This window comes from Liolophura sinensis, chromosome 1 (assembly GCF_032854445.1).
Source record: "Liolophura sinensis isolate JHLJ2023 chromosome 1, CUHK_Ljap_v2, whole genome shotgun sequence".
NCBI classification, from domain to species: Eukaryota; Metazoa; Mollusca; class Polyplacophora; order Chitonida; family Chitonidae; genus Liolophura; species Liolophura sinensis.
Genome location: NC_088295.1, coordinates 29198116 through 29222203, shown reverse-complemented (window position 1 = coordinate 29222203; position 24088 = coordinate 29198116). Strand labels below are relative to the sequence as shown.

The following is a 24088-nucleotide window of genomic DNA, read 5'->3' as shown; positions in this document are numbered from 1 at the left end:
TTTTATCAGATAGTGGAAATGTCAACATTTTTAATTCAGTGATTCTCTGAATCTGAATATGTGTCTTCTGATAATGACAGTGAAATAAGTGAATAACCTCATAATGCAGTAGCATCGGCACATTACACAGTAGTACAGGGGGAACAACTCTTGCTGGAAATTCTACGCAACTTCACAAGTTCCGTGGCTCATATTTAAAATGACACCCTCATTCGGACAAATGCGAACCCAATTTCCAACAGAGAAGTCAAAATCGGTAATAGAAATCCAACGGAAAAAGTTATGATAAGTTATAACTATACTGAATGACCAAACATAGCATAGATATATGATGTGTCATTCATTTTAATAATACAAGAGATTTATCTATATGTTAAGGAAATCTCAACTTATTTTATCAAATCACTGACAACCCTAGGCATTACTCCACTGGCTAGAATAGGCAAAGTAGAAACTAGGCATGACAGGGTAACACGCCTAGGGCCAATAGAATCCATACTCATTCCTGTTTATTACAACATAGCAAATAAAGCATGGTGTTAAAACGTTATAAAATATATATTAACTACACAATGTTAACTGCTTAGAGGCAAATGACAATCTTGGCACAGTTTATGTACTGCTTTATGTTTGACAGGCACACTCTCAATGTATCTATACTCACTCATTACTGTAACATTTAAAGTTTTTCGTTCCACGTTCGTTTCAAAGGTTAGGCCAAAATCAGAAAACATGTTGTCTTGATAGGTCTTGGTTTCAAAGAGATTGGCCTACGTCAAAGTTGGCCTGAGCCAGATTTGTCAAAGACCTGGCTGAAATGGACATCCCACTGTTTTACCAGTGGGTCAGCTGATGCCGCACACCTGACATCTGTTGAGAGATCTAAAAATAGCATACATACTAATATCCAGCTAGTATACTTTTTTCCTTGTGATATAACATCATTGCGGTACGCAGATATCGTAACAACGAATCAGTATGGAGCCTACTGTGAAACCCCCTAAAAAACGTACTGTGAAACCAAAAAAAGACATAACACAATAAATGATAAAATGTGATAGAACAATGGCCTCGTGGGGAGAAAACGTGGCGCTTGAAAGTAGATCGCTATTTTTATCCGACTGCGTAATTCTTACGTCCGTGCTACAAGTAAGACAACCTCTGAAAGTCTTACGCATATAGGAATATGATTAATAGGTTATACATATTCAGCTATTTATACCGGTCAGCAATTAATGAGTCGCAATGCATGCTGGGAGGTGAATCACTTCTCGCCGCGCAGCACGTCGCTGATTAAGGGGGAATTATTTGGTCAAGTGTTCTCAACACAGAGCTCTATTGAAAAGTCTCGAGGTAAAAAACTGGGCGATTGCCGGTGAAAAACGAGAAGAACTAACAGACAGAATGAAGACATGTCAACTAGACCCGGGCCGATTTTTTTCCCAAACTTGACAACTTCCTCTTGTCATTTTCTAAGTCAATAGAACCGCTTCGTCTCAGTCAACTATGAACATTTAGCAAAACAAAAAATTCTCGGTGATCGCTTGGCCTGGGTTTCCCGCTTCATCCACTGTCCTTAGCACATCATCCACAAAATAATCTCGACTTTTAAAACATCCTAACCTTTGCCTTGATGCACAATTCATGCCGTGCTTTGGAATATGGAATTATCAAAAAATGATAAGTAATGGAGACATTACTATTTTATAGTTCTCTAAGCAAACGCCTCCTTATGCACGATCTTTGATATTTATTTCACTCAAAATTGACATGGAACTAAACTTACCCCATCCTACGTACTCTGGAACTAAACCATTGCAAAATCATATATACTTGATAATGTATAAGATAATAAACATTTTTAATCGAATATTGATAATTATATAAAGAAATACTGATGGTTTGTTTTGATGCTGATTTGATTCTCATTCAAAAAATCCGACCTCCTGTCAATTTACCTCAGTTATAGGGTTTTATTTTCAGAGTTCATGTAAATGAGTAGTAGCAACTTATTCAAACCCTGGCATCATGACAAGCAGAATGAGGTAAACAAATGCAGTGATGTCAGCTCTGACTTACCAGAATCGCCCCAAAACGCTGTATTGTCATTACATTTAACACATAAACACAATCATACAAAGCAAAGAGAGCGTCATTAACGACATTCGTATGTACCACTTGTATGACAAGACCCAATTCCCAGACAACCTGAAACAACAGTTCCCAAATTGTAGGAAATTGTAAGGAAAATATATAATGGCAAATAAATCTAGTAACACGTAAGAAAGATGCATTTGTGAGTTTTCAGTGATGAAAGTTAAGATTCTACAGAAGAAAACATGCCTTAGCTTTTATATGTATGTATTTTGTCTAAATTAAACGACTGTTATCTTAAGTACTTTGAAAACTTTTACAGAAGAAAACATGCCTAGGCCTGTATATGTATGTATTTTGTCTAAATTAAACGACTGCAATCTTAAGTACATTGAAAACTTCTACAGAGGAAAGCATGCCTAGGCCTATATATGTATGTAATTAGTCTAAATTTTAAGTACCTTGAAAACTTCTACCTTATGAAAGGCAAATGCTGAACATAGGAGTAGATATCCTAGTAAGCTAATTTCATATAGATTCAAAGGTTCCTCTATTTTGCCGTTGATGATGACTTAGGATGGTAAGGAATTGTTTACCTTTCCTGTACATGGAAACGCCCGATGTTTGACACAACATATGGATATGTCATAGCAGTAAACCATCATGAACCATACGCAAAATTTGATGAAGCTTGAACAAAAATCTTGAACCATTCTTAGATAAATCTTAAGAACCATTTGATGAAAATTTAAGTATTTCTCGGGAATTTAAGTCGTTAGCGTTACTTCCACAGACTTGCCTCATAGTAGTGTCAGAATATCATCTGGGTGTGTACATTTTTATGTGTGGGGGTGCCATAAAACGTCAATCGAAATATAGATACGTAATGCTCACGTAATGTAAAGTAGATACGTAATGCATGCCTTACAAATTTCGTCAATATATGAAAGTCTAAAATAATTAGTGTGTTTATAATATTACAAGTAAAATAAAATCTGAGTACAAATGTTGTCATTATTATAATCACAAGTAAAACTGATAACCACAGTGGATTTCACGAGTGTAAACTGCTAGTAGGATTTTAGAACTTAATCGTGACTGTAACTTGTTCATATCATGAATACCACTGACATTGGTCCCACGTTATATATAATAGTTACGTGTAGTGCTAAGATAGCTGACTTAAGTCTGACAGTATGAACATAGTATATCATCAGCTTGAAAGCGTGCATGATGTACAATATAATATAATTAACGCCCTGTGTGTCACGCGGTGTATTACGTGGTGTATCATGCGTGGGTGAAATTAAACTGAGGTCAACAACGGCTGGCATACGTCCAATAAATTGCAATTAATATCACTGCATTTTTTACCTAATTTTGCTTAATCCATGGTGCTAGGGGGCGTGTAAATCGCTATTATTTATGCATTTAGAGCAGATTAGAACAATAAATCCCTGACTGAGGTAAACTGACAAGAGGCCGTGCTTTACTGGTTACGTATGACCATTTGCTGGCCATCACATTGTCGTCGCTGCTCTTCTTTACTTTAATTATATCGTTACCAATTCCTCGAATGCATACAGTCACAACTGCGGGAGATCCCACATTTCGATATTATCTCATGTCATATCCATCGTCTGCTTCGTTCCATCGTCGGGATAGACTTACGTACTTTTCAGGTCATTTTCAGGTTTCATAACATATGTATTATTTTCTTTGCATACTTGGGCTACTGCTTTGTTTCTTATTCGCAAAAAGGTTCAAAGTTTCAATAAAAATAAAAACCGTTTTCATTTCACGTTTTCGATAAAGTTTGAAAGTTGTTTCATCAGGCATCTTGGGAACATCGCGACAGTCGCGGTTAATCGAAAAAATGTCCAAAAGACTGTTAAGTTTAACTAACATATTGGAAATAGATTATAATGAGATTGCCAGTAGTTTTAAGACGAAAAGGTTAGAAATTACAGACAAGTCAATTTTAACATAATTGCATGCTTTAAGCGATTGCCATGTAAATGGCTTTCAAATCAGTTTACCAGTTAATCCTCACGACATAATTCCATGGTCAATCTTGCATCCCCTGCCCCCCCCCCCCCAAATTTATCATTCTAGGTGGTAAAGTTGGATGGAATGCCTCTCCAGGCCCGGTTTTTTTCATTCACTAAACGGAATGTTGATTATATGCTAACTTTAAACAGTCCATGTACAGCAAAGGCTTTGAAAGATTTTAACCCATCTTCGCTGGATTTAAAGGAAACCACAGACTCTCCAGATGGTACATCTTATTTGGGCCTATATTTGTAAAAAGACCACAACGGTTTTCTCTCTCGCAGACATCACAAGAGACATAGTTTCAATTTTGACATTGTAAATTATCTTTACTTGGACAGCAATATACCGTAGACTCCTGCACATGGCGCGTACTTATCTCGCCTTGTAGCATTTATTAGATCCTGCTTGCTGAGTGACGATTTCAGTCAACGTCACAAGTTATTATTGCAAAAACTAGTGTGTCAAGGTTATTCAATCAAACGGTCTTACTCCATGTTTCTTAAGTTTTACAAGCCATTTCTTGCTGAAGTCAAAATTTGAAGTAAGATTTTAGGGCTTATATTTAAGCTCAATAAAATAAAATTTTGACCAACTCATAAATGTTGCCATTTATGCCAATAGATGAAAATTATGAAGCATTCTTAGAAATGCTAATTAAACCGTATCAAAATTGTTCAAACACCACTTATTTGTTACAAAAACATACATATTGACCAGAAAATACATTGGAATGAAAGTACCAAAGGGATAGTCTCTCAGTGAGTGTGACGACTTTAATCATATATTTTAGGATTCTATTTGACGTTCACCCTTTCCTTGTAGACAATTTCTATATACTTACACGACCAGAGCCTGAAACATGACTATTTCCATGCATGATGCCATTTTATGTTATTCCCCACAATATGGGTGAAATATTGCCTTACAGGCGTTTAAATGTAATCATTCATTCATTCTGTTTTGGGGCCTCCGTGGCTCAGTCGGTTAAAGCGCTAGCGCAGCGTAATGACCCAGGAGTCTCTCACCAATGCGGTCGCTGTGAGTTCAAGTCCAGCTCATGCTGGCGACCGTACGTGAGAAGGTCTGTCAGCAACCTGCGGATGGTGGTGGGTTTCCCCCGGGCTCTGCCCAGTTTCCACCCACCATAATGCTGGCCGCCGTCGTATAAGTGAAATATTCTTGAGTACGGCGTAAAACACCAATCCAGAAAAAAAAAATCATTCTGTTTTACTACTGTTTGGGAAATGATTCTCGTGAAAAAGGGACGTCTAATTTCTCGGTTAATCAAGACCTCCTGTTGTGACAAAGATGGTGCTTAATTTTGTTGTATTCTCTTGCTTATGAAATACAATAAATACTGATCGCATAGAGAAGTAAACCAGAGTGGCCAAGGCAGTGTGATATAAGACAAAATGTGACACGTAATCGGTGAAATGCTGACGATTGTGATTCCGGACTAGGCGTTATTGTGAAGAATGAAAGAGAGAACCACTGTTGTGTAGACCGCGAATACTCTAGTTCATATCATGCTAAAACCATGATAAAAATGCTTACTGACTTTGTAATCACGATTGGTCTGCGTCAACAAAAGTTTGTAAGTAAGACAAGGGAGCTAACTCTAACCATCGATACTTTGACACTGCAGAATTATTATGCGATCGATGGCTACTTTTTATTGTGTGATTATATAAACTGTTTTATATGATGTTCGGACTGGAATTATGCCGCTTAGCCACAACGAACAACACGTACATATACTTAGCATAGTGTTTTAACTGTCTTCCGTGTGCCTTTCAAGACTAAATGATATTTTGGCGTATAGCTCTATACAATGAAAAAACTTTTCTAGGCGTTAATCCTTAATTAAATAATTAAAAGAACTCCCCAATTTCATAATAGATTTTGTTCCAGTTAACATTACAAAATTATTTCTCTGTGTGGCAATAATAAGACAATTAACTGCTTTTTCTTAAATTACAAGTATATCTACATGTAACTTGAACTGAACTTCTTGTTTCAACTGAATATAATTCAAGAGATTAATTTTATTCACTATGAAACGGGAATATCATTTTGTTTTTGTTTTGTTTTGTTTTTTTTTTCACTGCAACACTACTTGTGTTGTTGATTATCACCGTCAAAATGTGAGTGTCACATTCTGCATTGGTCTACCAAACAACCAAGCCAGCATTGTGTACACAACAAAGGCGTTGTCTCCAATTTCACCTCGTTTTTAACATCTTTGTCCGATATAAAAATTTCAGCTTAAAGTTTAACAGGACATTTTTAAAATAATTGTAACTGAAAAGCGTAAAATTTGAAAATGAGCGTTGCACAAACCACTTCATGTGATTGGGCAAATGAGAGTCTTGTGTCTTGCACATAATAATACTTGGAAACGTTTATTAACACTAGTCATTTTGTCCATACGGGTGTTTTCATAGTCTTCAACAGCACAAGTGATGTCCACCATATTCGCAAGGGTTTCCCAGATATGGTTATGTGATCAGACAAGTGCAATAGCAAAATGATAACATTCCAACATGGCGGACGGAATGAATAAAGTCAAATATGACATTACGTATGTTAAGATCGGAGAATAGTCTTTTCAGTCTTTTAAAGGTATCGTATATTCACCGATATGTTAACTTTTCCGCTCAGCAATATAATAAAACTTCCCAACTTATTAAAATTTGTGAAAAACTCAATAACATTACGTTTATAAATATCCATAGTAAATAACTCTAACAATTTTTGCGACAAAGGTATTTTTTCACATCTAGACTATGATATGGGGCAGGGCGATACATCTGAAACATTCAAGACGGAGAAAAGAGTTTCTTAAAACCACATATTAACAAGCCGTCCGTGATGTCACTGCTCCCAAACTCCCTTGAACCACCCGACTGTCACAGTGGACCACTCGGCGAAGTTTGCTTCTGTTTAAAATAACCTCAAAAGCCACGTATATTATTTTAACACTTAAACGTGCTTTGCACACTATTTGTTTCCCCACCTCAGTACTAGCAGGTGTTTACCGTAACATACTTGTTATGTTTTTATGACAACTATGAGATTTAACTCAGTAAAAATGTAAGAGCAAGTCTCAACATGTAATCTATATACAATTTATTAACATCGTTTATGTTAATTTATTTACTCCCTTGTAAAATGAAAAAAAGAAAACTGCTGTGATACGAAGGTTTAAGCAACCTTAAGTGTCAATTTATTATTTATTATTAGACTAATTATTAAATACCCTCATCGTACAACAGCTGATTAAGTCAGGCCAAAATACTTTACGTGAGGATTTATTCACGTTCATGTACGAATAATTCTCATTTGCGGAATATATTAATATAAATGGTGTGACTGTGATATTCAGCTTTTCTGGTTCCCAATATATGTGTTCAATCCTTTCAAATATAGTTACATGAAATTTTGGTGATTGTTTTAACACCAACAATAAACGAACGTTGATCAGTATTTCATATTGCCAATCTACAACACTATATATACTCATAATATATGACGCTGATATTTGCAATAGCGACCGATATAAGCCTCATGAAGGTCCACAACACAATGATGAGTACACATCCCCAGGGGTATATACGGATGTTTACACACTTCCCACAGACATCTAGACCCTCTGATGTTCTCTACGTTATGGTGATCCAATAATGAACATAAAATATAAAATTCTCAGTGTGTTTTGTCAAATTCGCTTCTTCCAGTAATTTCTGAAGTACCCATTACCGTCACCTCCTCCATGACTTAACTAGTCTTAGTTAATCCTCCTAACAAACTAAAGCTGAAAATTTGTCTCAACCCCGTATCACAGAACAGATATAGCCATGACTGTCAGATTTTTATCCTAGTTTTATACACACACTGATTACAACGTGCTGCAGTTCACAGATCAAAGCACCATGACAACTCGGTAAGACCTGCACTAAATAAACAACAACAGCTCTTTAAAACCACGACCCGTATACATTGGATGACCAGTGTTTAGGCTCGACTAGACTTTTTTCAAGTGACAACAATTAAACAATTAATTAAACGCTAAGGGAATGAGACCCAAAAGTCGAATTTGGATTGATGTTTAGTTTTTTCCTTTGGCGTTCCCTTGGAAGGCTAAGATCTGTTTTCGTAGAACAGGGATAGACGACTCATGCTGTCCACAGACTTATTCTTCAGCAAGCTCTGGGAAAAAGTTAAAAGATCGATCAAGCCGTATCGATCTGGCTGTCAATCAATGTCGTCTGTCCAACTCGCCACCGTTCTCTGTTGGCCCTGTCATGTTCTAAACAAACAGCTACAAGACACACTCTTGTAAAGTAAGTCTGAGAAACAATGCATCCTTTTACAATTTTGCAAAAAATCTGAAATCAAATCCGATGGCAGTGTCATGTTGTACCTAGGGGTAAAAAAACTCACGAAGGAACAATATATAACAACCACGTAATTTTAGCCGCCTATATACATCGGTGCACAACTAAATGACAAATCAGGTTATGCAAAAATGTTATTGCTTGAATTTGAATTCTTTAAAACCAGATCTCAGAATGTTTTCCAACAATTTGAGGCAATAATATTTCTTAAACAATGCTTCGCGCTTTTTAAAACTTCTATTTATGTCGTCCAAGAATAATTACTTGTAACATTTGCAATGGTGGCTCAATGTTATAGTTAATGCACTGTCTTGAAGGGTTAAAATGAACCTTCGTCAGAAGTGAAAATGTTAACTAGGTGTATAGTTTTCTATTATCTGTGACTGACTTACTGCTTTAACTTGGATTTCCACTAGCTCCGTACCTTTTTTCTATGATGAGCTATGACAGGTAAGTTATTATGATATGTAATGAGTGTAATTAAAAACATACGGCATAGAGAGTAAATCCAGAGGCAATAACGACAGTGTGATAGCCGACAAGCGGTCACACGTAACCGGTGAAATACGGCCTTCTGTCAGTTTATCTCACTTAGGGCTTTATTCCAAATGTTCACGTCAATGTTTAACTAGAAGCAAATCCCCCCTAAAACCATAGTTTAAGCCGAAATAGATAAAAAAAAAATGCAGTGATGCTAATTGCAATTTACTGGATAGCACTGGTCTAGAATCACTCAGAATACTGTGTTATCAATCCATGCGTCGAAACAGACATTCGTACACCAGCCGTCAACCAAGATGGACCATTCCGCAAACGAAATCATACAAAGAGAAGCAGTCAACAGTCTTCAATGATATTGGAAAGATGCAAGGTATGTTTTAGGTGACTGAGTGAAATCAGTATTCAAACCGTGTATCACTTCAAATTAGACCCGGCTCATATTTTGTACGACCTGCTAGATCCGCTAGAAAAATATTTAAATGCTCTCCATCCCTTTATAAACGTATAAACTAACGGCAAAACCAGAAATCTATTCACTTGTGTTTCATTTAATGCCGAGTATGCCAAAACAAAATATATCACATTGTATTTTTGTTGAGTTTGATATATTTGTCATTTTGTTGCCTATTCTCAAAAGTATTTTACTTAGTCAATAACCATTGTATCTCAAACTTGACAAAACCTCTTCCTCCGAGTAAATTTATCCAATCAGAGGGATGCCAAGCCGCTTTGTCGGATCTGAACCTCGTGCCCATCTAACTTGTCACTATATACCTGACACATATTTGAGGGCCGTCACCGAGACAAAGTCAGCCTCTGTCTTAACGGGCACCTGTAACCCAACAGACACAGCTCTCCAGGTACACGCTTGTGTGCAGTGCATAAAAGCCACTCAAACACGCACGTGACCTCATTAGAACGTACTATTTATGTTATCCACGTGGTCAGAGGATACAATTAGGTGTCAAAAGCAAATCTCCCTACAAGTCATAAGTCATTATTTCAGTAGATTATTCATCTACACAGAATACAGAATTAATGCTAAATGTACACAGTGTGATTTAAAAACTCACATTAATAATCAAAAATTATTACATATATATGTGCTGAGGGATCCTTAGACAATCACCTAACACTGGGTGACGAAATGAAACAACCATGCGTAGTATCCTTCAAGGTATATTAGCTGATTCCAATGTGGCAGAAAATTTAGACCTAGATATAACTTAATACTCGAGATCAAATTGGTGGATTGGTTTCCTTGCTGCGACACGTTGTTGAAATGACAACCACGATTTTCACTGATGCATTAATGCGCTTATTTATAAAGAGACTACCCATTGCCCATAAGGTCTGACGCGGTTGGTTGAAGCCCTCGGTTAATTTAAGCAAAATTTTGTTTAAGCCAGCGACTTTCTATGTACTAATCTGCAACGCCATCAAACGTTACAGCTTTTGGTAAAATTGTGAGTTTTACGCTAGAAATATCTTAAAATATATGCATATTAGCATTAGGACTGAGAGTGGAGTCATGTCGAGTTCTCCCATTGAGCAAGTGACCAGGAACTGCCGTGTCAACATGGCCGCTCTGAACATCTTATTTCAATAAATGTATACAGAACACAGACGCCAGGCGGCCAGCTACCTTATATATGTTCAAACATTGTGGCCATAGTTAAACAAGCCGGGTAGAGCATAAATAGAAAAATCACTTGTTTGTACAAAGCGGTGATGGCTTTTCTGAAAACCTTCTACAACATTCAACGGTCATTACTTTCTGCATTTGCCGTATCCAACTCTGAGGTGTTGTACTATAGACAATACTGCAGCGCTATTAATTACATGATGAGACAAACTTAACATTATTTTAGTCAGTCAATAGGATCAAAGTCCAGCGATTAATCTTCACTTAAAGCCACTTTTTATTTGTAAATAACAGATGTTCAATAACCAAAAGGGTGCAACCCTCGATTATTACCGGTAGATAGCACAAAAGGCTGTCATAATCCACTGACGTTATACATCAGTCCATTTTCCGGTTTTCTTATTGTTGATTTTAGGGTAATGACAAAAGTATTAGTGGCCAGATACAGTCATAGTTACCTGTTTCGAACTCGATTAGGAAATGGCTGTGGACAATTTGCCTGATCTAATTCAGAGAAGTAAAATATTTCCCACCAGACGCCATTATCCAATCATGAGTTCTATGAACTATTCTCGCCTCCAACACGATGTAGCTGACAAAATTGAGATCTGGTCACCTTTCTGGTACTGAAGATGACATACAAAGTGAATTCTCCAAGATGGACCAGATATGCAAGCTCACATGCCGCTTGGACTCTTAAGTTTATTAACTTTTACAATGAGTATAATTCTCTTGAAAGTATATATGGACAGAGCCAGCGGATTTTTAGTGCTCTGCTTCAGAATTGTGTTGCCGGCCCCGATAGCACAGTTGGTAGAGCGTCAGCTTCGTGAGACGGTAGATCCAGGGTCACTCCTGGGTTGGGTCACACTTAAGACTTTAAAACAGGAAGTTGTAACTTCCTCGCTTGGCGTTCAGCATTAAGGGGATAGTGCAACAACTGGTTGACAATACAACTTCCCCCAGGCTGTGCCCGGTTTCCATCCACCATAATGCTGGCCGCCGTCGTATAAGTGAAATATTCTTGAGTACGGCGTAAAACACCAATCAAACAAACAAACGTCATATTAAGTACGACGTTAGACCCCAAGCACTCACTCACTCAAAATTGTGTCTCATTCCGTTTAGCCCGAGGCTAGGGACTGAACCAGATCACCACGTGTGATATATGAACAGTTGCAATCAAAGTGTCACTGAGATACATACATTAACTTATATACTAGTATGGTACACGATTTGAATACTGATTTCTTTCATTCAAATCGCTTTGAACATTCCTTGCGCCTTTCAAACATCATTGTAAACTGTTGACTGCTTCTCTTGGCAGCATTTCGTCCTAATTCATTTTAATTGACGACTGATATACGCAAAGATACATGACAGAATGGATGGGACGAGAAATCCCCATGTCACATTGTAATCGCACGCCTAACACGATCAAACTATTGTTCCGATCAGTTTAACGAGCAGACCCTGTACAGTTAAATTCAAATAATCTCCAGTATTTTTTCATTCATCAAAGACAGTGTTGGGTGGCAGAGGAAAAGTTGAAATGATGACGTAATTTTGCTGCGCATTTTCCACAGGTATTTTTACAGTTACACAGTTTTTTTTACAGTTATCGGAAGGTCAACGGCTTACTCCAGACACTCCGGTTTCCTCCACCTGATAAAAGTGAAAAAATCTCACAAATTGAAACACTTACACAGTGTTTAACTAACAATGCTAAAACCAGACGAAGCTAAATAAATCCTGATTGTAACTTCGAAGAACTAATCCTCAGAAGAGGATATGTATATAATGGCTGCCCATTTCCATGGGTAGCCATTATATACATATATCATCCTTCATCTGAAATATTCTTTAGGCTATGTGTTGTTGACGAGTAATGTATCAGAGCGAGACCATAGATGTGTGTGTTAAATTAAATTAAGAGAAACGCGATTCACCAATGTGTCGGAGAGCAACAAAGACAAAATCGTTCTTTTTCTCACCCAAACACTGAGTTTTTCATGTGGTCAAAATACAATTACTACGTCTAAATTGCAGTTCTCGAGGAAGGTTTGGCATTTGACTATACAGTACAGGGTTACCATGAACTCTGGGTAGAAAGCATTAACAGACAATGCGTGAGTGAGTTTAGCTAAGGCGTTGTGCAGTATTCTACAGGGTGAGTGTGTACGGCCCTATCTGTGTCCGGGTACGATTTCCCTATTGTCCAGTCACGACCAATAATATTGCGGAAAACAGCTTAAGGTGGTAGGAAAATGAAGACACTTTTTATGTTCGCAAATCATTTGAAATCGTCCCTAACTGAAAACTTCATAATACGTATTTCCTGAAATGCTTCATGTACAGCCACTGGAAAAAGCGAACATCCTCACTATTTCCACATTTCACAAAAAGTCTCCTCCAAACTCAACATTTTGGTGAGGTGACAAACACGTTAACATATACTCACAATCTAGATAATGAGACGGACAGCCTGTCTAATACACTACTGTGAATTTTACACAGTGTCGGAGAAATGCACCACCACTTTTCTGATATTTACATGATATTTTATAATATTCCATTGGATTAAACAGGTTTAAACATCAGACTAATATTATGTAATTTACAACATTTACACACTTTTCACACGACACTGCGAATGTCAACTTAGAAAGTTTAACATCATATTAAGTTCAACATTTCTTTTAAATCGGTCAGTCTGAACTTACGTTTGTAGGTCCATACAGTTCGAATTATTACAACATCTATATAATTTGCTGTTGTCGGAATAGCTTCCTCCCTGGTTACACACCACAAATTCGCAATCTGAACATTTTCTCACACAACTGTTACAAACTGACACCTGTGCAAGCCCTGAACCTCAGGGTGGTCAAAAATCACACGGTTACGCCTTTGTTGACATAATACCTATTATACCCCATGTCTTACGTATATTTTTTCTGTTTAAAACCCACAAGGCCTTGGTTGTGTAATAGTTAAGCTATGTTGGGTATGCTGAGGCTATAGTAACCAAAAGGTCCAAGGCCTTCCAGTCAGGTAAAAGCATCAGAAAATAAAAATGATTAAACTCCCGCTCGCAAAGAAAGTTATATGTTAGAGACATCATGGGAGTAGAGCACAAGTAATATACTGTGACTTTCCAGATCGCAAATAAGAAATGGGCAGACAACAAATATTGTTTAGTGCGTTGAGATCCTTCGAAGTAAAATCTATGTTGCCCTATGGACATTTAGCTTCAACATTCAGCCATTACCTTCTCATGTCTTGAATATTTTCAGGCCCTTAAAGAATTTAGCGAATTTTCCTTCCTGGAATTCAATTATTTACATAAAATACACCGACGCTGACAGCACAACCCAACCTATTCTTCTCCTAAACATACACAAAATGCAAAACAGTTTCTTCTACCTGCTTGGGTTCAATACTGCATCAAGAAAGCATCATGTTAACTCTTAGTTTTAGCGCTTTGCAACTTGAAAAAAGTCCACCATTTTAAAAGTTTTATTATCCTATTTAATTTTCCTTCAGTTTATGAGTTATTAACTTTTAACATTGTATGTACCAATGAGTTTCAATTAATAGCACCTAACAAAATGCCACCGGTCTACTTTAAAATTCATAAATTTATAACTGAGCACATAAAAATTAGTTTGGGAAGAACGACTAAATATCAAACTGTTCTTCGCCTTAATGTTTTTGTAGCGCAATAAGTTCCAAATTTCACATTTCGTGGACAAAAATAAAGACTAAATAACGATAAGGATCACACAGCTACAGGTCTTTTGATGCAGGTCTGTAGCTTTGACTTCTGGTGCTAAAACCCCTACATCAATCTTTTTATTTTATCGGAGTCCAATTGAGCCAGCTTAAGCTTGAAACAAACAAATATAGGAGCTGTATAAAGCTACAAGTGTTGGACAAGCATCAAGAGAAGATTCCTGTGGATTACAGGTATTGCATCGTCTGTATGCTAAACGCCAACCTTTTATTAACGAGCAGTCTTTCCGTTTGCCCTCCTCTTGCCCACCTTTGAAGAGAAACATTTTTCTGGGCAAGATTTGTGTGTGATGCGTGACCATTGCTACACACCGGTAATCTAGCCACAAATCGCAAAGTAAGCACGCATACAAAGTTGCACACCCCGAAAGTCTTGCACTGTCCTACACGAGCAAAGTTAAGCCCCCTTATCGGGCTAAAGCCAGCAAGCAGCTATAACACTTGTCTTCTCATTAAAATGACATCCCAAATCCCGAATAATAAAATGCCCAGGGAATAGGACAGGAAAAGAACTTCGTGAAGGACCCAGACGTATAATGTAAAACTCCTTTTCAAAAAATGTTTAAGTGTTAGTTAAGTAATCCTCATTCCTTAAAAATTTTTTCTTTTATAATTGAATATTTGATCGACGCTGCAAATTTATAGCTTTTCACCAAAGAAATAAAAAGTTAATGGCTGGATAACCCTTTCCCCCAACAACAACCATTTTGTCTGCAATATTAGTTAAAAGATGAATAATGCAAATAAAAAGGTCAGAACTAACCCACACACAGATAGAGTGTATCTGAACTATCTGCATGTATTTATCTGTTCATAGTAAACTATATTCTTATTTATCCCATATAGACTGATATTGTCTCAAAGTTTTATTTTGCAAGCTGGCTCAGGTCATATTCTAAGAAACTGATCAACTGTGGTAAGTTGTTTAAACAACATATTAATCATTCACAAGATACATTTTACATATTACCATATTATAATGGAAAATATCACCAGATAACAGACAGATCATTACGGTTTGAAGGAGACTTTAAATGAACGATATTGTACTTTTGGACCGAGAAAATTTTCAAGTCAAGGTGTCTTTATCCTTCATATTTATTTTTGGAAAAACTATTCAGTACTTGTTCGAACAGAGAACAAACTAGAAATATCGTTAAATGTCAGACCAATGTCTGCAAAAAGTATTCAGTTTAATTCACAAACAACTGTCCGCAACGTCACTGAGCTACACTATATACGGCATCAGATATAAAGGGGAAGACATGGTGCAGAAAATATTTTGAGCTGTGTACTAATGTTGGTGATACTAAATTTCAGATATTATGCAGCTATAAAGATGAACCTCCTTGGAATGTTCCTGAACTTGCCACGATTGTGATCAGAAGGATGCATATAACCCTTCCGCTACTTGCACAAAACATGCCGATTTGCGAGTATAGTCTGGCAAAACAAATTTCACACATCTTGGATTTTATCGGAGATTTCTTTCATGTTACTGTTTTTAAACTTCATGGTATTACATTTATGCACCTGTGGCAAAACCGACATTGGAGAATAAGTTCTTATTATTCACACATCTTGGATTTTATCGGAGATTTCCTTTATGTTACTGTTTTTAAATTTCGTGGTATCACATTTATGCACATGTGGCAAAACCGACATTGGAGAATAAGTCCCTATTACAGAAGAATGGAGATAATACAATGGATGGTTCGTGTCTGTCATTGCTTAACAACACTTCTGATATACATGCAAAACAAATTAGTATAACATGCATATGTAGGTAAAGCAGACAGTAAGTTTCAATGACGACATGTTTTCAAATTTGCAGCAACTATAGAAAAATGTAATTTAGATCTTAAATTCGACTTTTAATTCATGTTGATTGAAAGCTTGCTTCACACCAAAGCTTATACATCCACAACCACTCGCTTCGCGAAGTTGCACGACAATTATATATTATTATGCCTGATGTGTTAAATTGATATTTAATTGAACCGAATTTAATTGATAAGATAGTGGCACTGCGTAGTTTAAAACAGTATCCTGAAGTCATTTCCGAATTTAACACGCGACCAGTTTCCACCATCGAAATTTCCAGCTCTACCTCGTGGTCAATCATAAACAGAAACAACAAGGAAAATGATGTTCAGCTAAGTCAGAAACACTATCCTCGGATTGCTGCCATGTCTTTCCATTTACATACGCTTTTTCTATATATTATTTCCTAGTTTCACCTGGTAAAATCTGCAGTGTTTGACTCTATACTATCACAGGACACAACCGTACTCCAGCCTGTTTTGACATATGGCTTAAGCTCTACAGGTGAATTTTCGTTGCTCTGGCATTTGTGAACTAAGGAAATGTTTTATATAGACAGCCATATAAGCTGGTGAACTCACACTCAGTCATGTTCCAAATAAAAGCAGGAATTCTGGACTATTTTTGTACTGAAGTGTTGATAGTAAATTAAACACTGGCTGTAAAACTAATGTAAAGGTAAAAAAACATGTCATATTTCCACATCAAACATACTTTTATAACACAAGCGCTTGTTTAGGTAATTAATATGTAGACATATGCACATACATGTATGTATATTTTGTGGAAAATTATTTTATGAAGGTACGCACATCCGTGCAGTTTAGGAAATGAATCATTTTCATATTCTGATCACAGTCCAACATAACTAGAATTTCACTTGCATAAAATATTCATCAAACCTCTATCAGCTTTGATTTAGGTAGAGATTTATTTATCATACACCACATCATTTAAATATTATAGTTTGTAATAACCAATTTTATAATTTTACCTAATTTTATTATTCTATGTAAAAAATTTTCGGAGTTTTCGCATGAAAAGCAATTTTAAGAAGAAGTGCCCGAAATTAAAGATGGCGCCTGGTGGAGGACGTCAGATGGGAAAGTTTGTAGACGGATTACCCTGTTCGCTCTGTCTTTAATTTTTGTTTACTCTGGTGTTATTTTGGTTATGAAGCCTGGTCTCTAACACGTCGATCTGTCACCTTCTTCTGCTGCTTTTGGTTATTTGTTCAATTAAAAGGTTAACCTAGGAACAAAACGGAATCCGGTTCAACTTCACACGTCGCGAGTTGCCGAGGTGTGATTGGGTGGGGTGTATAACAGGCGGCATAGCGTCTCGGGTGTCGCCTTGACGTGAGGGCTGTAAACCGGGGCACGATTTGCTGCCCTTACAAAAACCATGGACAACGGGTGCTGGGTTTCCGAACAGAGACCACTTACAGCTTGTACGGATGGCGGGTTGCTACTGATACGGTCACTGTTTGATACGACAAGGGAAACTTTCACTGCACTAAACCGTGCGCTAGGAAATTATCCTTCCACCACTTGAGCGAAGAGGACGCTCCGTGATATGTCATACCCTTTTGCGAAAATAAGAATGATCAATTTTATCCAATATTTGAGAACCTGTTAGCGTTTAAACTTAATTCTAAGAAGCGTTTTTATACATCATTGCAAGGATATTTTTCAACACTTCATCTCATACTCTTCATTTAGAACCAAGTTCACATTAGGGGAAAATCATCATGTCCTGTCGTTTATACTGTGACAAAATATAATCCACACTAGTACTTTATGTTTTTCGTACCAATAAAACAGAGGTATTTTAAAGAAACTCAAAAGAAAATATACATTTAGGCTATTCGCTTCAAGTTTTACTTTTACAGATGTATGAAACATAACTTTTGAGGTTTTAATACATAGCAGCAATAAATGAGTTTTGCCCTGCATCATGATGCATTAAATGCTTTGAGGTACATGGCATGCTTATTCACACCATATGTTATTGCATTAGACTGAAAATGTAAAAAAAAAAAGATTTATTATGTTACAAAATGTTTTCCATTTTTACAACAACACATCCGGTCAAAATACGTACTAGAGGAAAATCCAAAACAAACTTTTACAGCTTCAAAACACATAAAGAATGCATACGTAAATTAAAACACATTAAATCGTCCATGTTCCCGGTAGATTTCAGGAATATCGCAAATAGATAGTAGATGTTCTTGACATGTTTATAATGAAAAACCAGCGTTTCAGTTGCGCCTTTTGAGTAATTATTTCCACGTGTATATTAGTATACCAGTCTGTGAAAACGTCATACATACGTGTATACCAGTTTTGTGATCTTTGTTACACATCATTGTAAAAATAAATTAAATTTACATCGTGCACTTTCTTCTTAGTTAATCTATCATAAAATTCACAAATAAATTCAGATATTTGGATTTTTTCCATCTTCCTAAACAAACATTAGGTGATAAAATATCATCATTGGCGTTCAAAGATGAGCAGCAGTGAAGTTCGTCTCTTCCAAACCACTGACTTCAGACACCTGAAAACGTGATTGTGGCCTGACATAACAGATATACTGTAAATGACGAGGAATTGAAAGCTTATTTAATAATCTGGGTCATTTAAATTTGTAAACAGGACATAAGCCCTATGCTAACAACTGTTCATAAAGAAAAGTTGCCGGATTTTCAATGTCTGTGCAACGTATTATTTCATATGCATATTCTTTTTTCATTTATGTTCGTCATAAAACATATGTCGAAAAACTATTCCTGATTTTACACTTTTTCTGTCAAAGTAAAATTATATTTATAGCTAACGATAAATAACGTTGCTGCTTTTAGCTTCTGTAAATCGTTTGTATAACGACAAAAATGTCTTAATGTTATGTACATACATATGTGTGTGTGTGTGTGTGTGTGTGTGTGTGTGTTCCGCTGCAGCTGAAAGCACTGCAGAGCTTTTTTAGTGTCAGTTTATGCTGTGCCATTCCAATGGAAGACCTATGAACACGTTAGATAAATACGGATGATATATAGGTAGCGCTACTAGGCTATGTAGCTTTGGTAGTCAGTCCATTACAATGTGTTTAGTGAACAGGTGTCAATTTTACAAAATCACGCGTTGCCCGAACTACCAACTTCAAATGTCAAGATTTTCAAAATACTCTGGCACCATGCGTTCCTTGAACTCTTACAGTTTTTACACAAAGACGTTTGAATTCTTGGAACTCCCGTTGGCACGAGTCGCAAATGCATTTTGTTTGAATAATTCCTGGAAAATACAAACTTTTAATATTGCCTCTTATTAGGGAACAATAGACAAAGGGCCTAGAACAATTGATTTGAAAAATATTATTTGCAGGGAAAGCAATTAGAAGCCAGACTAGTAATTACCGGAAATGTAGATTCTACACGGTCGTACAAATAGTTCAACACTACAAATTCTCTCAAAAACGCCCTTCTTTATTTATCAAAAATAAGACAATGGCGCCAAATATTTTGATCGTCTTAAGAGCTCCACCACAGAATTTTTAAACCAGCGAAATTAGGAAATACTTTTCTCTATATTTCACAGAAATTTTTTGGGTATACCACTTAAACAAATAAATTTTTATAATGGAAAACAGGATTTATTTTTTTAATTTTAAATATATTTCGAAAATTTTAGTAAATTTAAGAGAACAAACTGAAATTAATAATATTTGAACTTTGTTTCATTTGTGTTTTTACAATCCCGTGCGTTAATGTACACTAGAAGAATGAAACAAAACATTTGTAGTGTTTTCTTTAACAATGTCAAAAAGTATCCTCATAGCCTATGATCTTATACGGAATGATTTCCAGAAGCACTAATAATGCAGGTGGCAAAGATAAAAAATATTTTGAATTTATAAAAGAAAAGCAATGATATCATTTAAGGAAGATAAAAATGAAAATTTAGTGGTAAATTTTACAGATGTGAACTGAAGTTTAACTGGGAGGTGAACGTGATGTCCGCGACATGTGCCGTGTTATCTGTTGGACTGCCCACCGAGCACGACGTAAAAAACATTTCTAACTTTCATTTAGGGTGCTCTTAACGAAGGTCAGCTACACATTAATATAATGTGTAACGCGTCTTTAAATAACCCGGAGGAGAGATACGTAGTTTTTATGGAGTCAGCTACCCCTGGCAATCTGACTGTAAGTTGTGCATGGACATGTGAGATGTGAAATTTAGAAGAGTGACGACTGTAATAAAGTTTACGGGTTAACTGTGTAGTAGTTTTGAATATACGTTGACCACATTGTTGTTACGTTGATAAAAACAACGCAAGTCGATGCGTTAGATGTATTTTGAAAATTCTAAAGTTAACAGTTATTTTTATCAGTAAATTAAAGTAATAGGGGTTTGTCAGTAAGCTGTGGTATGCAGAGCAAAATGCTGTCGGTCTTCGGGTTTGCTGGATTCCACGTTGTTGACATACCTGATTTTCGGATCCACAAACTAACCCTTCCCGAAGCCTTAAAAACACGGATCAAGTCCTAAAATCACACCACTTAATGCGACGAAATTCAGTCACACTTAATGTTAAAGCAGAATATATACTAATATACGGGACGTTAACTTTAAATTCACGGGTTTGTTCTTGAAAAATGTCCAGGGTGAAGCGACGGACAGGCCATATAACAGCGTCAGCTTATACAGGGACACAGAAATGTATTTCCAGAGTCCGCTTAGATTCCCCCAAGACGTCGTGTCGTAAAGAAAAAAGCAAACATGTCAATATTTATTGGGGCTTAAACAATGCAGTCTGAAAATCCGCGGGGTATTCGGGGGTACACATACCCAGTTGGACAGCGAGCTGTCTCCCGTAATCTACCCTGTTCAGTATTGAGGCAGGCCTGTGAACACCTTACCGGCTTTATGATCCCAACACACAGCAGACAAGTTTAATACTGACCACGTAATAAAACCTTAACTTCATCACAAAACTCCCTGCCACGTTTTCAGCCCGTGGTCAGAACTGAGAATATATAGACTTCGGCCCGACGGAAGGGACATGCTGGCGATTCTGCACCAAAACACTGGCAGCTATTGACACGACTCGTCCGGCACGACACAACTTTGTTTCAATTTTGTAAAAGACGCTTTTCACTGAAGCCGACGTGCACCTTGGAGAAAGTTAGCACGTACGGAACTCTTGTGGGCCGCGGAGGTAAAAGAAGCCTAGTAAACTCACCTTTGGGCGTCGGGCTCGTGATCCATCTCGTGTTTCACTTTCCAACGTGTTCCAGTCTAAGTTTTCCCTTTCCCTTTACCCTATACGACCCTGTCGTTCGTACAATTCGATCTACTATGGAAAGTGAACGAGTTAGAGAAATATAGGTCACTGCGCCCCCTGGCGGTTAAATGCTCACAATACATCAGTGACTGCTGAATCTGGCGTCTTAACAACGGGCAGCCTCATCCTGACAACCAGCCTTCTCTTCTCGCCTCTCGATCAGCCTGCTGACTAAACTTTTACTCCGAAACTTCTACGAGGCTCAGCTTGTGCGAGGAGACGTTTGAACGAGACTTCACTCAGACGGCTGACCGCGTTACCTTGCAGTCTCTTCCGTCGTACCTTGATGAGACTGATCCGAGTCACCAATAGGACAGAGACTCTTTAGCGGGTCCTCTGACGTCTTTCAGAGACACAAACACATGTATCTTGTCTTCCTGGACCTACAGTCCACTTCCTACTGGAATACACAAAGTCATAGTTTGTTCAGATAACATGACTGTTCCACAGCAATGAGACTTCGTCATTTGTCTCGCCCGCACGCGTTAGGTCCCCAACAACATAACAAACAACGAAATTCTAATCTTATTTCAAACCCGTATGTTTATAATGTTTGGTGTAAAATTTAACGAAACAATTTGCCGTTGTTGGTATATAACATTTTAAATATCAAACCTGTTTTAAAATCACAAAAATATAAATGTGTGAATCAGTCGATAATTTTGTGGATATTAATAAATACTTCATAGTTCTTGAATTTCTATTGTTTAAATGTTATAAATATTTAGTGCTTTGGTGTCTTTTCATGTGAACAGTTTTTGATCTTATGTCAGCATTTAGTGTAACTGTTCCTGATGGCGCACCTACAATGGCATCTGCAATGTTCTTGAAGTGTTCCAGCTCCTCTTTGTGCGTTCCACTGGTTTATTCTCAGTAAGGTGACAGGTACTTTAAACCGGTACCTTAAATTAGTAGATATTCAAGGCACATTTAAAGCCTTTAAAAAACTTTTGCGCAGCTACCAATCAGTAAAGGTAGCATTTGTCACAATTCAAGCCGTCGAGTTGCTTTGAAGCCTGATTTGTATGTATCAAACAATCAAACAATCACTTTTATGAAGCATTGTGTTTTCCTAACACAGAAATAAAACTTGTAGCTGTTTTTATTACAAGTTTTTTTGATAATCTACTAACATTGAATAATCTCTATGTAATATAGCTGAAAAAACAAATATATCGACGTTTACTGGATAAAATACAGATTGTCCAACTTGTGCATCTTACTTAGATGTATCTTATCTATACAAAGACAACCCTCTTCCTTCACATCATTACTACAAGATGAATAGATCTAATTCTGACATTGATAATTACCCTTATTTGCTTAGCTACGTATCGATGCGACCTGCTTATGGCGTGTACATGTCCATTCTTATATAACTTATCACAGTATGTGTATTTTGTGACGATTTCAAGCAACATAACAAGTTTATTAGAAATTATCGCGCTGTGGTCAATGATCTGGTTTTTACTCTCCACGCTGCATAGTCTTTTATAAAATATAATTCATCAAGAGCATTCGGGCTACATGTCTTGAATTTTTCAGTGGGTATAATACTTTTGTAATTTAAATATGGACACAATGAATCTTTTTTGAACTGAAACATCCATTATCTTGACGATCGGTCTGTTACGTGCATGTCTCGTGGATTAACGCATTTCTTCTAACAGGCGTTACTGTCCCTCTGCTTAATATTTCTTATTGATGTTGCAATTTGGTAGGCAAAGGGCAATTGTATCTTTATCCCGCCTCTCATTTCAATTTATAATTGCAAACAAATTTCACCATCTAAACTGGACGTATTTTTCGTAAAACATCACTCCAGAACAGCAATCACTACATTACATATTTGAGGGAGGAGCAATTGTTTCATGAAAGTGTATTCGGACTGTAGCACAGAATGCTGGATCTAAGCGTGTAACCATTTGTCAACTATATCAGCGATGTGATCGCTACTCTATTTTTACTTTATATATGCTGTATTTTATAATGTATAGTATCTATTTTTCGTCAAGCTATATGTAGTAACTTCTTTCAAATGTTCCTTCTCGAAGAAAAATATCCGCAATTACGTATAGATATACATATATTATATACTGTTATTTCATAGATGATTTTGGCGCTGCTGTATTTTGGAATCTTTTCCACTTTCCTGATGAGCGTTAGACGTTCACAGTCTGCATTCAGAAAAAAACATTATTCATATACAGAGTAAATGTAAGACACTTAATTGATGTAAGCAAATGTGGTAAAGTTTAAAGTCTTACCGAAACATTTTTCGTGAACACATAAACATTTCCTTATATGTGGCTTGCATGCTGTTGGTTTGTAACTTACATGTTTTAAGCGTTTTAAATTTAATCAGTATTCAAACCGAGTATACCATATACTAGTGCTTTAGTTAATGTACATACCCTAAATGATAATAAAT

General features: G+C 36.7%; 1 protein-coding gene across 2 annotated transcripts in view; it reads right to left on the bottom strand.

The window, feature by feature from the left end:
• LOC135481882 (single-minded homolog 2-like) overlaps positions 1–21666 on the bottom strand; it is a 115510-nt gene extending 93844 nt beyond the window's left edge. The window contains exon 1 of one of the 2 annotated variants that reach the window (XM_064761641.1): positions 21556–21666. In XM_064761641.1, coding sequence (XP_064617711.1) covers positions 21556–21581 — 26 coding nt within the window. In that variant the 5' untranslated portion in view covers positions 21582–21666. Of the gene's footprint in view, positions 1–13415; positions 13530–21555 lie in introns of those variants that run through there. The other variant, XM_064761642.1, reaches the window with a different exon arrangement.
• Between the last annotated feature and the right edge of the window lie 2422 nt (positions 21667–24088).